At 38.6% G+C, this 12,811-nt stretch overlaps 1 protein-coding gene across 3 annotated transcripts in view; it reads right to left on the bottom strand.

The window, feature by feature from the left end:
• Positions 1–12,811, bottom strand: part of ANKRD44 (ankyrin repeat domain 44) — a 306,281-nt gene that overhangs the window by 9,060 nt on the left and 284,410 nt on the right. For all 3 annotated transcript variants that reach the window (XM_043445412.1, XM_043445414.1, XM_043445413.1), the window contains exons 19-25: positions 12,127–12,214; positions 10,097–10,214; positions 8,580–8,796; positions 4,205–4,292; positions 3,546–3,629; positions 2,393–2,538; positions 1,277–1,359 (exon numbers count right to left, since the gene is read on the bottom strand). In XM_043445412.1, the coding sequence (XP_043301347.1) occupies positions 1,277–1,359; positions 2,393–2,538; positions 3,546–3,629; positions 4,205–4,292; positions 8,580–8,796; positions 10,097–10,214; positions 12,127–12,214 (824 nt within the window). The remainder of the gene's footprint in view (positions 1–1,276; positions 1,360–2,392; positions 2,539–3,545; positions 3,630–4,204; positions 4,293–8,579; positions 8,797–10,096; positions 10,215–12,126; positions 12,215–12,811) is intronic.

Here is a 12,811-nt window from a genome sequence, read left to right as displayed (position 1 = left end):
TGGCCCTCAAGCCCCACTCTGGATCTACTAAATTAGAATCTGCATTTGAACCAGATTATCAGAGGATCCATTTGCACAATAAGTCTGAAAAGCATTGTACTTATATTCATGAAAACATGACAACTTAACATGAACTTCAGGAACCTCAACACTTTTTGTGGTTTCCAAAGGCTTCTTGGATCATGAAACGGGAAAATGTAACCAATGAAAGGAATGGCTGAGACTTCTGGTACCACTGGGTATAGATAACACCTTTAATAATACAACTATATTGGAATAAACCATCATCACTGGTGTCAACTAGCATCATATTACAATACCTTAAAAGGGAAACACGTAAAGATAATTTTAGAAGTGCCCATGGAGTTTCCATTGTCATGTACTGCTGGTGGAATGTAAATGGTTAAAACCTTATTGCAGGGCATTTTGGTCTTAGAAGTGTTCATAGCCTTAGACTCACTAATTTCATATTTAGGGATTTAGGGATTTATTCTGATTATTATACTACAATTAGTATTATTTGTAGTAGCATATATTTGAAACAAGGAAATGTTTAACAATAGGGGATGGGATGAATCAAGGGTAGCACAATCCTAAGGCAGGGTTCCATACATCTTCTAAAACACTATAATATATGTTGTCTGAAAGGAAGATATTCATAATATATGATTCAGTAACAAAAGCAGGTTATCCAACAGTATGATCCCACTCTCATAAAATCATACATTTATTTTTTTACAAAAGCAGGAACCTTTAGCTGTATGTGAACACAATGCTATTAAAACAAACAAACACATTCTTTGCATTGAACTACGTACCAGAAGAAAAGGGAGACAAGAGAAGCATACATAAATGAATACATTTATTTGCCTCATAAAAGAGTATTTTTGGCTGTGTTATTACAATGTCTTTAAGCAGAATAAATGAAAACATGTGGAACTGCTTATATTTCAGAAGCCACTTAACTAAGTTCCTAACCTGTATTTAAAAGCAAAATATGATACCACAACCATGAAGACAGATTCAGTGGCAGCATCAAACCAGACTGTGGCAAGAATTCAACTGGCAAATTCCCTGAGAAGCATAGCCCATCAACCCCTTTGTGTGGGTCTGCCCTTTGCTTCCCCCTCTGATTCCACTGAGAATGGCACCATCCTGGGGAAACATACATCTTAATTAAGAGCCATGATACACACTTCTGATGGACAGATTTAGGTATTATTATTATCATTTTATCATTACACTAAATAACAGTGTTTCAAATCTATTTACATACTTTACTACTAGCCAAATGTAAGGATGTGTTCAAGTCCTTATCCTTTACAGTCAGGTCAGCCTGGGCGCTGTTCACCAAAATATCTGCAGAAAAAGCCAAAAGATGGTTACTAAGACCACACGCTAATTACATGCATTTTGAAGAAATTACTACCAAAACAATAATGTTTTTGAATTTGTATACTCACATTACCATAACTAATATTTTTAAAGAAAAAAGGAACAATTTATTTCACATGAAAGTGAAAGTGAAGGTCGTTCAGTCGTGTCTGGCTCTTTGTGACGCCATGGACTGTATGGTCTACAGAATTCTCCAGGCCAGAATACTGGAGTGGGTAGCCTTTCCCTTCTCTAGGGGATCTTCCCAACCCAGGGATTGAACCCAGGTCTCCCGCATTGCGGGTGGATTCTTTACCAGCTGAGCCACAAGGGAAGCCCAAGGATACTGGAGTGGGTAGTCTTTCCCTTCTCTAGGGGATCTTCCCAACCCAGGGATATTGGAGTAGGTGGCCTATCCTTTCTCCAGCAGTCTTCCCAATCTGGGAATCAAACCGGGGTTTCCTGCACTGCAGGCAGATTCTTTACCAACTGAGCTATCAGAGAAGCCACTTTATTGCCATAGTTGTTCTATTCAAATCTAAAGTCCATAGTTATTAATTTACTTTTATTTCTTTGGCTGCTCCCAGGTCTTAGCTGCAGCATGCATGATCTTTAGCTGAGGCACACAGGATCTAGTTTAGTGATCAAGGATCAAACCCGGGCTCCCTGTACTGGGAGCATGGAGTCTTAACCAGTGGACCATGAGGGAAGTCCCTATAGGCATTAATTTTAATTGTCTTTACAGTTTTGTTATTTCCAGGTAAAATGATTCTTTTGTTCTATTTGGTTTCTAAATGTTGACAGATTTCACTGTGGAAAGGTGGGCTCACTTTGACAAAGTCTATCAATAACCAAGTTAACAGGGGACTAAAGATGAACAGCAAGTAGATTAGGTGGCTTAAATACAATGTTGGTCTTCTCTCACATGTATATACCGAAAGGATGACCACTTTCCCAACTTTACATTCCTTTGGTTTTAGACAGGCCTAAACACCAAGTCCACGAGGCAAGCACGTACCCACAGCACCAGCCTGCCCGTTCTCAGCAGCCATCATCAGCGGTGTTTTCCCTGAATTGTCTGCCGCGTTCACTTGAGCACCGTGTCTCAGAAGAAGCTGCAAGCACTCCACGTGATCAGCAAATGCTGCTGCATGAAGTGGTGTCCTAACGATTTAAAACAAGTATGATGTTAGCTTCCTATAAACGTAACACACTCCCTTTCTATATGTGCCTGAGAAACACGTGCACGGTGTCATCTTAGGGATTTAAAGCTTACTGCTTACAGAGATGGTGACCAAGTCCCCCCAAAGGCCATTCAGGGTAGACACTGAAGTGTCACCCATGTGAATGGCACCCCTAGATTTGGGAGGTGTAGGCAGTGGTCCTGATGATAAAAGCATCTTTACTGACCCTTTAATCTTGAGTTCCAATGACCTCTCTCATCACTGATAAACACACTTTCAAAATTAGGCCTTAGATTTGTAGATAATTGGCTATTTTTTTTAAAAAAGCCTATATCATTTAATATGAATGGCTGGTTTCTTTGGGAGGACAATTTGGCATGATTTATCAAAATTAAACACTATGATCTTTGTACCAAAAAATTCCAATTCTAGCACTTTTATCTCCCAGATGCATTTGGTCATGTAAACAGATACATGTACTAGACTGTTCACTGCACCATTCATTAAAACACCAAAATTCTGAAACAATCTAAATATTCTTCAAAGGAGGACAAGCTGATTAAATTATAACATATCCAGTCAATGGAATAATATGAAGCTTTAAAAAAGAATATAGTAAATATTTACGTTCTGGTATGGAAAGATGGCCAAGGTATGTTAAAAGGAGAACATTAATATAGAATGTTTTCATTTGTATAAAAAGAATATAAGCATATATATTTTTATATATTTATATAGTTATATATACAAAATATTTGGAAGAAAATAAAAATTTAGAAAGAACAGTTTAAAGTAGTTTTCTCAGTGGAAGAGGCTGGGGCTTCTGGACTAAGAGGGTAATTTCTTTATATATCATCTATTATACTTAATTTTTAAAAACATGTCTATATATTACTTTTTCAATCAAAAACAGATGTTTGGCCACTCTGTAGCCACAAAGAAGGCTAAGATTCATCAGACAAGAGCCATGCTCTTAGGATCACTTACCTGCCTTTGTCATCTCTACAATTGACAATACTGGAATCTATGGCCCCGAGTAACAGTGATGCACAATTCTCATGATCATTTATTCTAAAATGAAAATAGATTTAAAATTTTAAATCTTGCTCTCTAAAAAATTACATATCCCCTCCTACTCCATCTTTCTATGCACTATATCTTCAATAATCTGATCCATTTAAAAATTTTGATACAAATTTTGAGCAAAAGTTTCATTTACCAAAGAAGAATTTCAACATTATGAAGATTGGAAAATTACCATGTATGGAATCTTCCTGGAATAAAATGTCTTTCTAATTATCCAGAGGGATACTATTGTCAACCCCAACGTATTTTTAGAATTTGGCAGACAGGTGACTACTGATGCACCTGAAGAGCTCTTCCCATGGGGTGTGCTGTGGTTCCCAGTCCACCCCTTCCTACTGTTTCCCTGGGTGGTCTGTGAGCCACTTCACAAAAAGCTCCTGAAAAATCATTAACATTAGATACTGCACTTTGATATCAGACTTATTTGCCTTCAGCTGCAAAATGGAATATACTGGTCTTATCTGTAATCTAAAAGTGTTTTCCTTCTGCCAAAAGCCATTTTTCCAGGTGTGGTTTAAAGAATTCAAGCCACACCATTAACTTCCAGTGTTTCTACTTACATTGCACAGTGCAGTGGAGTGAAAGGATTACCGATAAATGTTCGAAAACATTTCTGCTCCAAAAGTACCTCTATACAGTTTTCATTACCTGCAAGGAACCAAAGGGATTTAGGGAGCTTTTAAGATGAAACTTTGTTTAATGAAAGTTTCTATTTTTTCATTAAGTACTGAATTCTGGCCTATGAATTTTCCTAAATTGACTGAATGATCATTCTCCATGGAATAAAATTCACCAAATGCCAAAATGTTTTCAACTATGTTCATAGGCATTCTGAGATACAATGAATAAATTAAGCAGTGATGAGAAAGAGACCTCATCTGCAAGCAGAACAATTCTATCATACTCACAGCTCTTAGCAGGTAGGTGCCTAACATAGGTACGCCTCAGTTTGTCCATATTTACGACAGAAAATTTCCCTTTTACCCACATGAATAGGTTCACTTATAATTATGCACCCTAGGGAAGGGAGGAAGATGTGATTGATAAAAAAACAGTACTTATGATAATGCAGGTTAAAGGACTTTGACTATAAAACACTATATAGTATTTAAAAGGGTACCAAGAATAGTTCCTGGCAAATAGTCCAAACCCACTAAGTATTTCTTAGTAAGTAGATGAATGAATGTGCCACTAAGCATTTTTTAGTGAGTAGATGAATGAATGTGAATAATTACTTTCAACAAAATGGCAGGTAGTTTTCAAATCAACTGAATTTAAGTAAGGCCCCAGCTCTGTGAGCTTACTTGTTATATGATCTATGAGCCTCTATTTCCTACATATAAAAAAATCAGAGAAGGAATACCTGCCCTATTGATGTTACAGGATGATGGGAAATTTACTTGATAAAGGACCTTTTAAATGAGGTTTGTGATGCAATGTTCTCATTCAATTATTAGGGCAAGAAGGTAAAACTCTTTTGCTTTGGAATATGGATTGTTGCCCTGGAAACCTCTTCTTGGCTGTGTTCTGTGCTAAATTCGAGCTCTCTTCTGATCTACCCCAGAATGATGTTGATTGAACAATTTTAAGTATTAAAATAAGTCAAACTTTTTTGTACCTATAGAGAAAAAAGGTGAAACTTTGCTTTTAGGAGGACTGAGAAGTATATGAAGTAATGAACATAAAAATCCCCCAATTTTATGTGAGTTATACTGTTTAGCTTTCTAACTATATCCAACTCTCACTCAAATATTCCAAGACATTTCAACCTCACTATTACTATGAATTTCCCTGAAGGACCTAGCTTGGGGCAGCATCTACACAAACCATTTCTTGGAGGCTATATGAATCTCAATCTAAAGGTCTGTGTAGGTAGGACTGGGGATCCTTGAATGACTTTCAGTGTTTCAAAGTGCTCAGTGAAGGAGATTCTGGGAAGAGGGGAGCTTAAACCTGCAATCTGGAAGACTACCCTGGAGTGTAGATTCCAGTGGATTGTTTAGGAGAGGTCTGCTTCCCCTTCCCTGGCTTGTACCTGGAGAGGCCTTAGAACAGACAGACCTATCACCCCCGCCCCATCCAGCTTCACACGGGAGAAAATGTGGTCTCTGGGAGGTTTGCCACCTGCCGCTATAATCAACACTGGCACTCCATCACCCCCTTCCTGCAGGTTTTCCAGGGCCAGATAGGCCTTGCAGCTTAACTCACATGGGGGTTAGGGAGACCTTACCCATTAGCAATTAAAAAAAAAATCACAATCCTCCAATGGCAGGGAGGGAGAAAAATCAAACAGAAAAAGTGGAAAATGTGACTCTTACTGAGGTCAGAATCAATGAAAAAAAGAGGATCATAATAAAAACATAATGAAAGATCTTAAATTGATACAGTTAGAGCACCATAAAACTTTTCTGGACCCAATAATCATAGTTTCTGAGTGAAAATTTTAATAGAAGAATTGATTATGGATAAATAAAACAACAGAAGCAGAGTAAGAAATATCAATAACTTCAGATATGCAGGTGACACCACCCTTATGGCAGAAAGTGAAGAGGAACTAAAGAGCCTCTTGATGAAAGTGAAAGAGGAGAGTGAAAAAGTTGGCTTAAAGCTTAACATTCAGAAAACTAAGATCATGGCATCTGGGCCCATCACTTCATGGGAAATAGATGGGGAGACAGTAGAAATAGTGTCAGACTTTATTTTTTGGGCTCCAAAATCACTGCAGATGGTGACTGCAGCCATGAAATTAAAAGATGCTTACTCCTTGGAAGGAAAGTTATGACCAACCTAGATAGCATATTAAAAAGCAGAGACATTACTTTGCCAACAAAGGTCCATCTGGTCAAGGCTATGGTTTTTCCAGTGGTCATGTATGGATGTGAGAGTTGGACTATAAAGAAAGCTGAGCGCTGAAAAATTGATGCTTTTGAACTGTGTTGTTGGAGAAGACTCTTGAGAGTCCCTTGGACTGCAAGGAGGTCCAACCAGTCCATCCCAAAGGAGATCAGTCCTGGGTGTTCACTGGAAGGACTGATGCTAAAGCTGAAACTCCAATACTTTGGCCACCTCATGCGAAGAGTTGACTCACTGAAAGAGACCCTGATGCTGGGAGGGATTGGGGGCAGGAGGAGAAGGGGATGACAGAGGATGAGATGGCTGGATGGCATCACCGACTCGATGGGCATGAGTTTGAGTAAACTCTGGGAGTTGGTGATGGACAGGCAGGCCTGGTGTGCTGCGATTCATGGGGTTGCAAAGAGTCGGACACGACTGAGCGACTGAACTGAACTGAACTGAAGAAATATATTGACATGAATTTGAGCCAACTCTGGGAGATAGTGGAAGACAGAGGAGTCTGACATGCTACAGTCCACAGGGTTGCAAAGAGTCAGACAGGACTTAGCAACTGAACAACAGCAAGAAATATATGGGAAAATATTCATGTAAGCTTAGGGGTAGGAGATCTTTTTAAGCAAGACTGTAAACCTACATACCATAGAAGAAAAAAATCTCACAGATTCAACTACATAAAAGTTCAAAATCTTTACATGGAAAAAGATATCATCAACAAGGAGCAAAGACCTACTGAGAAAAAAACATTTGCAACACACATAACACAGAGAGGATTCATATTCTAAGATAAGGTGCTCCTACAAATGTGTGAAAAAAGATAAACAACTCAATAGGAAAAAAATGAGCAATAGATGGAAAAAGTAATTTCCAGAAGAGGAAATGCAAATACATAAATCAGTACACAATTAAACAAGGAAACACAAAATAAAATGAGATACCCTTTTTTTGTCCTTCAAATCGACAAAAATTAAAAAGATGATATCACCTTGGGCTAACAAAAGCTTTTATTTACATTTGGTGGGGGTAAAAATTATGCCATACTAAAGGAGTATGGTATAATTTATTAAAGTTAGAAAATATACAAGCCCTCATCAATAATTTTCCCTTTGGAAATTCATCTAACAGAATAAAGTATCATGATATGAACATACACACTGCAGTACTGTTTGTAGTGAGAAAAAACCTAAAAACAATTTGAATGTTCATCAACAGGGATCTGGTTGAATAAGTATTAAATTCTGATATATACCCTCATATTCATGCATGTCTATACCTATTTATCTGCTATAAAATATACAACTATTAAAAAGATCAATGTATATAGATACACATTGATTTGTAAGGATATCTGCAATAGAATGTTGAGTGCACAATAAGAAGTTATAAAATATTTGTTATATCATTCTAGTTTTAAAAAAGATGTACATACCTATATATTGATTTACACTCTCAAGGGAAAATTATGAAAAATAAACACCAAATTATATCAAAAGGTGAGTCTGGAAATGAAGACTTAATTTTACTTTACAGGCTTCAGTATTTTTGAAATGTAACAATTATCATGCATTGTACTTTTTCTATTCAAATAAGTGAAACACAAAATTTTAAATCTCCTCAGTAGCAAGAGTAACTAAATAAATGGGACTATGAGACATAAAAATGCAATGCTAAAAGATAAATCATGCACCTACCAGCTGTCAATAATGACATTATTACATCATATTGTTTTGGTTGTTTTTAGCTGTATTATTTCAATTCCTTGTAGGATCCCTGGTTATTCATATAGAAAAGAAAGCCTGATTTAAACTAGTTAGTTCATCAGAAGTTCTGATGAGGAGTTACATGTTACTGGTTAACAAAAAGTGTAAAGTAAATTTTCATTCCAATAAGGCATCATGGTAGCCACGGAGGGAAAAATATTTTCTAAGAAGGGTATTTTTGTTTGTTTGTTTTGCAGTATCTGAATGCAGAAAGATTGGATACCTTGGTTACAGCATCATGTTATGTTTTCACTTCCTTTGAGATCACAGTGATGTTGGGATAGGAAGTCTATCAGAATCAGTCAAGTGACAATTAACTCACCATTGTAACAAGCCCAGTGCAGTGGCGTGTAGCCTTGGTTGTCTTTGAAAGAACAGTCCTCCTCGGAAAGTGCCATCTGGAGCAGCTCACTCAGCCATGTGGCATGGCCACGAGCAGCCGCATAGTGCAAGGGTGTCCTCCCTCTGGAGTCTTTACACAGAATCGACACTTCTTGTTCCAGCAGCATTTGCACACATTCCTCATGTCCCGTCATGATCTGATGCGTCGCAATTAAAAACACAACACAACTCTAAGAAGACTCAGCAAGCAAAGTTGTTGACTAAGTGAGGTTAGCCTCAAAGTAAGTGGACAAAACGCCCAGGTCTTAAGGGGAAAATCTCTTATCCTACTTCAGAGAAACGCAGAACAACCTAGCAAGAATTCCTAACAGAAAGGTCTGTGTGAACACCAGCATTTTAGGAACATCTCTTGACTTGCCAAACATAACCATGGAAAGTATCATGATGCAGTGGAAAGTATCAGCTTTAAAATCAGGAAGATGTGAGTTAAATTCTAGCTCCCTCTTGTAAAACTTGGACAGGTTAATTTATCTCTCTATGCCTAACTTTACCCACCTGTAAATGGGGATAGTAATAATGACCTCATAGGCTGTTGTGAGGACTAATGAGATATGTAAAGGCTCCCAGACTGCTGTGTGGCCCATAGGAAGTACCCAAGAAATAAGTTCTAAGATTATGGCATTAAACATTTAGAGTTAGGGTTAGGGCTAACCCTAATCCTCTTCTTTTCATTGATCAATGGTGGTCAGCACCATCTTTAAATAACAATTTCCTGATTTCTGCTTGTGTTTCATTTAGATTACTTGATATACTTAAAAAAAAAACAGTTCAGCAGGTGTGTATGAAGAATTACACACAGTGTACTTATTTCAGCAGAGTACATATGTCAGGTGATAAATGGGCCCACATTGTAATAAAGAACAATTAAAAATAGCGTGATTACTCAAAACTAGGTAATCATCAGAATAAATTACAACACCTGCACACAATGGAGGATTAAAAAAGGGCAGAAAAATATTTAGTGATATGGACTAAGATATTTGATATACTATAAGAAAAAAAAAAGGTTCCAAATAGCATCTTCTGTATTCTTTTTAAGATTTAAAACAAACCTATATTTAGAAAAAAGACTGGTGATATAGTTATCTTCAGGAGGTAAGATTACTAGAGATTATGATTTTGTTATTTGTGCTTTAAAATGTTTTTTGCAAATTTCCTATGATGTGCATGCAATCAGAAGGCAGAACCAAGTCTAGCAACAATAGGTGTTCATGTATCTATTATCACAGTCAAACATGACAACTCAAGAGCAGAACCTAAGAGTACCTGCCATTATTTTATCTTTGCAAAAGATTCTGTAATTTCTTTTTGACTGACTGAGGTTAATTGGCTATCTCAGGGAACAATCTTGATACTAAAAATTCATAAGAAGGTAAAAAAGAAGAAGAAACAAATTCACTGCAGAACTGCTGACTAAAGCTAAGGAAGATGACATACCCCTCTGTGTAAAGCTGTGCAGCCCATGATGTCCACAGCATCGACATTTGCTTCCTTTTCAAGTAACAATGAGACAGCATCACTGTGTCCATATGCCACTGCAAGCATTAGTGGGGTTCTAGGAAAAGAGAGAAAGTGGGCTTTTATTTTTAATTAATTTATGTTAATTGGAGGATAATTACTTTACAGTGTTGTGATGGCTTCTGCCATACATTGACATGAATCAGCCATGGGTGCATGTGTCCCACCCATCCTGAACCCCCCTCCCACCTCCCTCCCCACCCCATCCCTCTGGGCTGTCCCAGAGTACCAGCTACGAGTGCTCTGCTTCCTGCACTGAACTTGCACTGGCCATCTGTTTTACACACAGTAATATACATGCTTCAACGCCAGTCTCTCAAATCATCCCACCCTCGCCTTCTCCCACAGAGTCCAAAAGTCTGTTCTTTACATCTGTGTCTCCTTTGCTGTATAGGATCGCCGTTACCATCTTTGTAAATTCCATATGTGTTAATATACAGTATTTGTTTCTTTTTCTGACTTACTTCACTCCGTATAATAGGTTCCAATTTCATCCACCTCATTAGAACTGTCTCAAATGCAGTCCTTTTCATAGCTGAGTAATACTCCATTGTGTATATGTACCACAACTTCCTTATCCATTCATCTGCTGCTGGGCATCTAGGTTGCTTCCATGTCCTAGTGCTGCACTGAACACTGGGGTACACTGTCTCTTTCAGTTCTGGTCTCCTCGGTGTGTATGCCCAGCAGCGGGATTTCTGGGTTGTATGGCAGTTCTATTCCCAGTTTTTTAAGGAATCTCCACACTGTTCTCCATAGTGGCTGTACCAGTTTGCATTCCCACCAACAGGGTAATAGGGTTCCATTTTCTCCACACCCTCTCCAGCATTTTTTGTTTGTAGACTTTCTGATTATGGCCCTTCTGATCAGCATGAGATGATACCTCATTGTGGGTTTTGATTTGAATGGGCTTTTAAAAAGAAGATTAAAAAATACTCATCACTTCCAGTGGGAGCATCTTCCTCTCTTCCTTTGTCTTTCTGTCTCTCTCTTTCTCGGTCTCTCTCCCTTCTTGACAATCGCTTAGTATTTTCTGAGTGTCCCTGATTTGCTGTCTACTACCTGGAACAAGCTATCTGCCTCTGGTCTCTAATGATCACATGAAATGGTGGCAGTGGAATGATCAATATGAGTAGGGCAGAGGAAAGTTCCACCTCAAAATGCTCATTTGAATCCCATCATTTTCAGAACTACGCAGCACTGGACAAATATCAATTGAGTAGGGAGTGTGTGTGTGTATGTAAGAAATGCTCTTGTTTCTATCAGAGCAACTGTGAACTACTTTTACAGTTTTTTATGTTGGATTCCGGTTCAGTATTTCATTTGAACAAAGCTCCATTGCCTTAAAGAAAAGTAGGACAAGTCCAGAGGAAGGACCCAAGTGCTGGGCTCCAGGAGGTGAGGTCCAGTTCTGTCTTCGACATGAACTCATACATCTGGGGTGAGTCACCAGTGCTTTATTGCTCTGCGTTTCCTATTTGTAAGAGAAGACTGGGTGGGAGAATAGGCTAACAGATGGAAAATACTTGGGGGAAAAAAAACTCAGGAAGGATAAAAATATGAAGGATTTTTATGGAGGCGATAACTTCTTGAGGTCTGTCGTATTCCATTATTAATTTAAAAAATGCGATGGCAGCAGCTTCAGAAGAGGGTAAAAATGAACAGGAAGAAGGAACAAATGAGGAAATATTTTTGAAAAGCCAGAGCACAAGGCTACATATATAAAGTTAGCTCTTTCTCATCAAGATACACACACACACACACACACATTTTTCTTGGATATATACTCCAGTGCAAAGCTACTTCATTCTTCTAGGACCCTCATCCATCAGTTTCACCCCAGTATAAACACCAAATCTAGAATTCAGCATTCAGCCCTCCTAGCTGTTTAACAAATTAACTGATCAGTTGTGATTTGAAATGTCAACCCCAGGTGTGAGAACACTTACTGTCCTTTGGCATCTTTCACGTCAACCACTTCTGGGTTGTCTGCAATTTCTAGTAATAGCCGCATACACAGCGTGTGACCATTAATTACTGAAAAAGAAAATAATGGACATTCTTTTAACAGACCACACAGATCCCTCCGAAATAAAATTTATCTGGACTTCAAATTGGTGGTTTCCAAATGTTGCTTGAAGGCAGGAGGAGAAGGGGACAACAGAGGATGAGATGGCTGGATGGCATCACTGACTCAATGGACATGAGTTTGAGTAAACTCCAGGAATTGTGATGGACAGGGAGGCCTGGCGTGCTGCAGTCCATGGGGTCGCAGAGAGTCGGACACGATTGAGTGACTGAACTGAACCGTTGCTGATGGGCATCCCCAGGTGTCCAGCTAGTGCCAGCTGCTGGGCACAGCAGGCAATGCGTATGTTACCAACCCATCTCCACTTTCTTCCTATCAAGGCACTGTGGTCCTCACCTAACTTTCTTTCCTGGATGCTGTATAGAGGCTTTTTTCCTTAAAGAGGACATCCTTTCTTATCTACTCCTATAGAACCGATCATCTCACCCCACTTTCTGGGTAACCTTTCTGTTCCTCTAAGGGAGTCTCCCAGCTCTGTACAAGCTTCCTGTGTCCAGCCTATCTCAAGTCCTTTTTAAAGAAGGTTGAAGGCGGAGGAGAAGGCA

The sequence above is a fragment of the Cervus canadensis genome, chromosome 24, assembly GCF_019320065.1.
Source record: "Cervus canadensis isolate Bull #8, Minnesota chromosome 24, ASM1932006v1, whole genome shotgun sequence".
NCBI classification, from domain to species: domain Eukaryota; kingdom Metazoa; phylum Chordata; class Mammalia; order Artiodactyla; family Cervidae; genus Cervus; species Cervus canadensis.
Note: the sequence above shows the minus strand (reverse complement) of the source record. Positions and strands in the feature narration are given on the sequence as shown.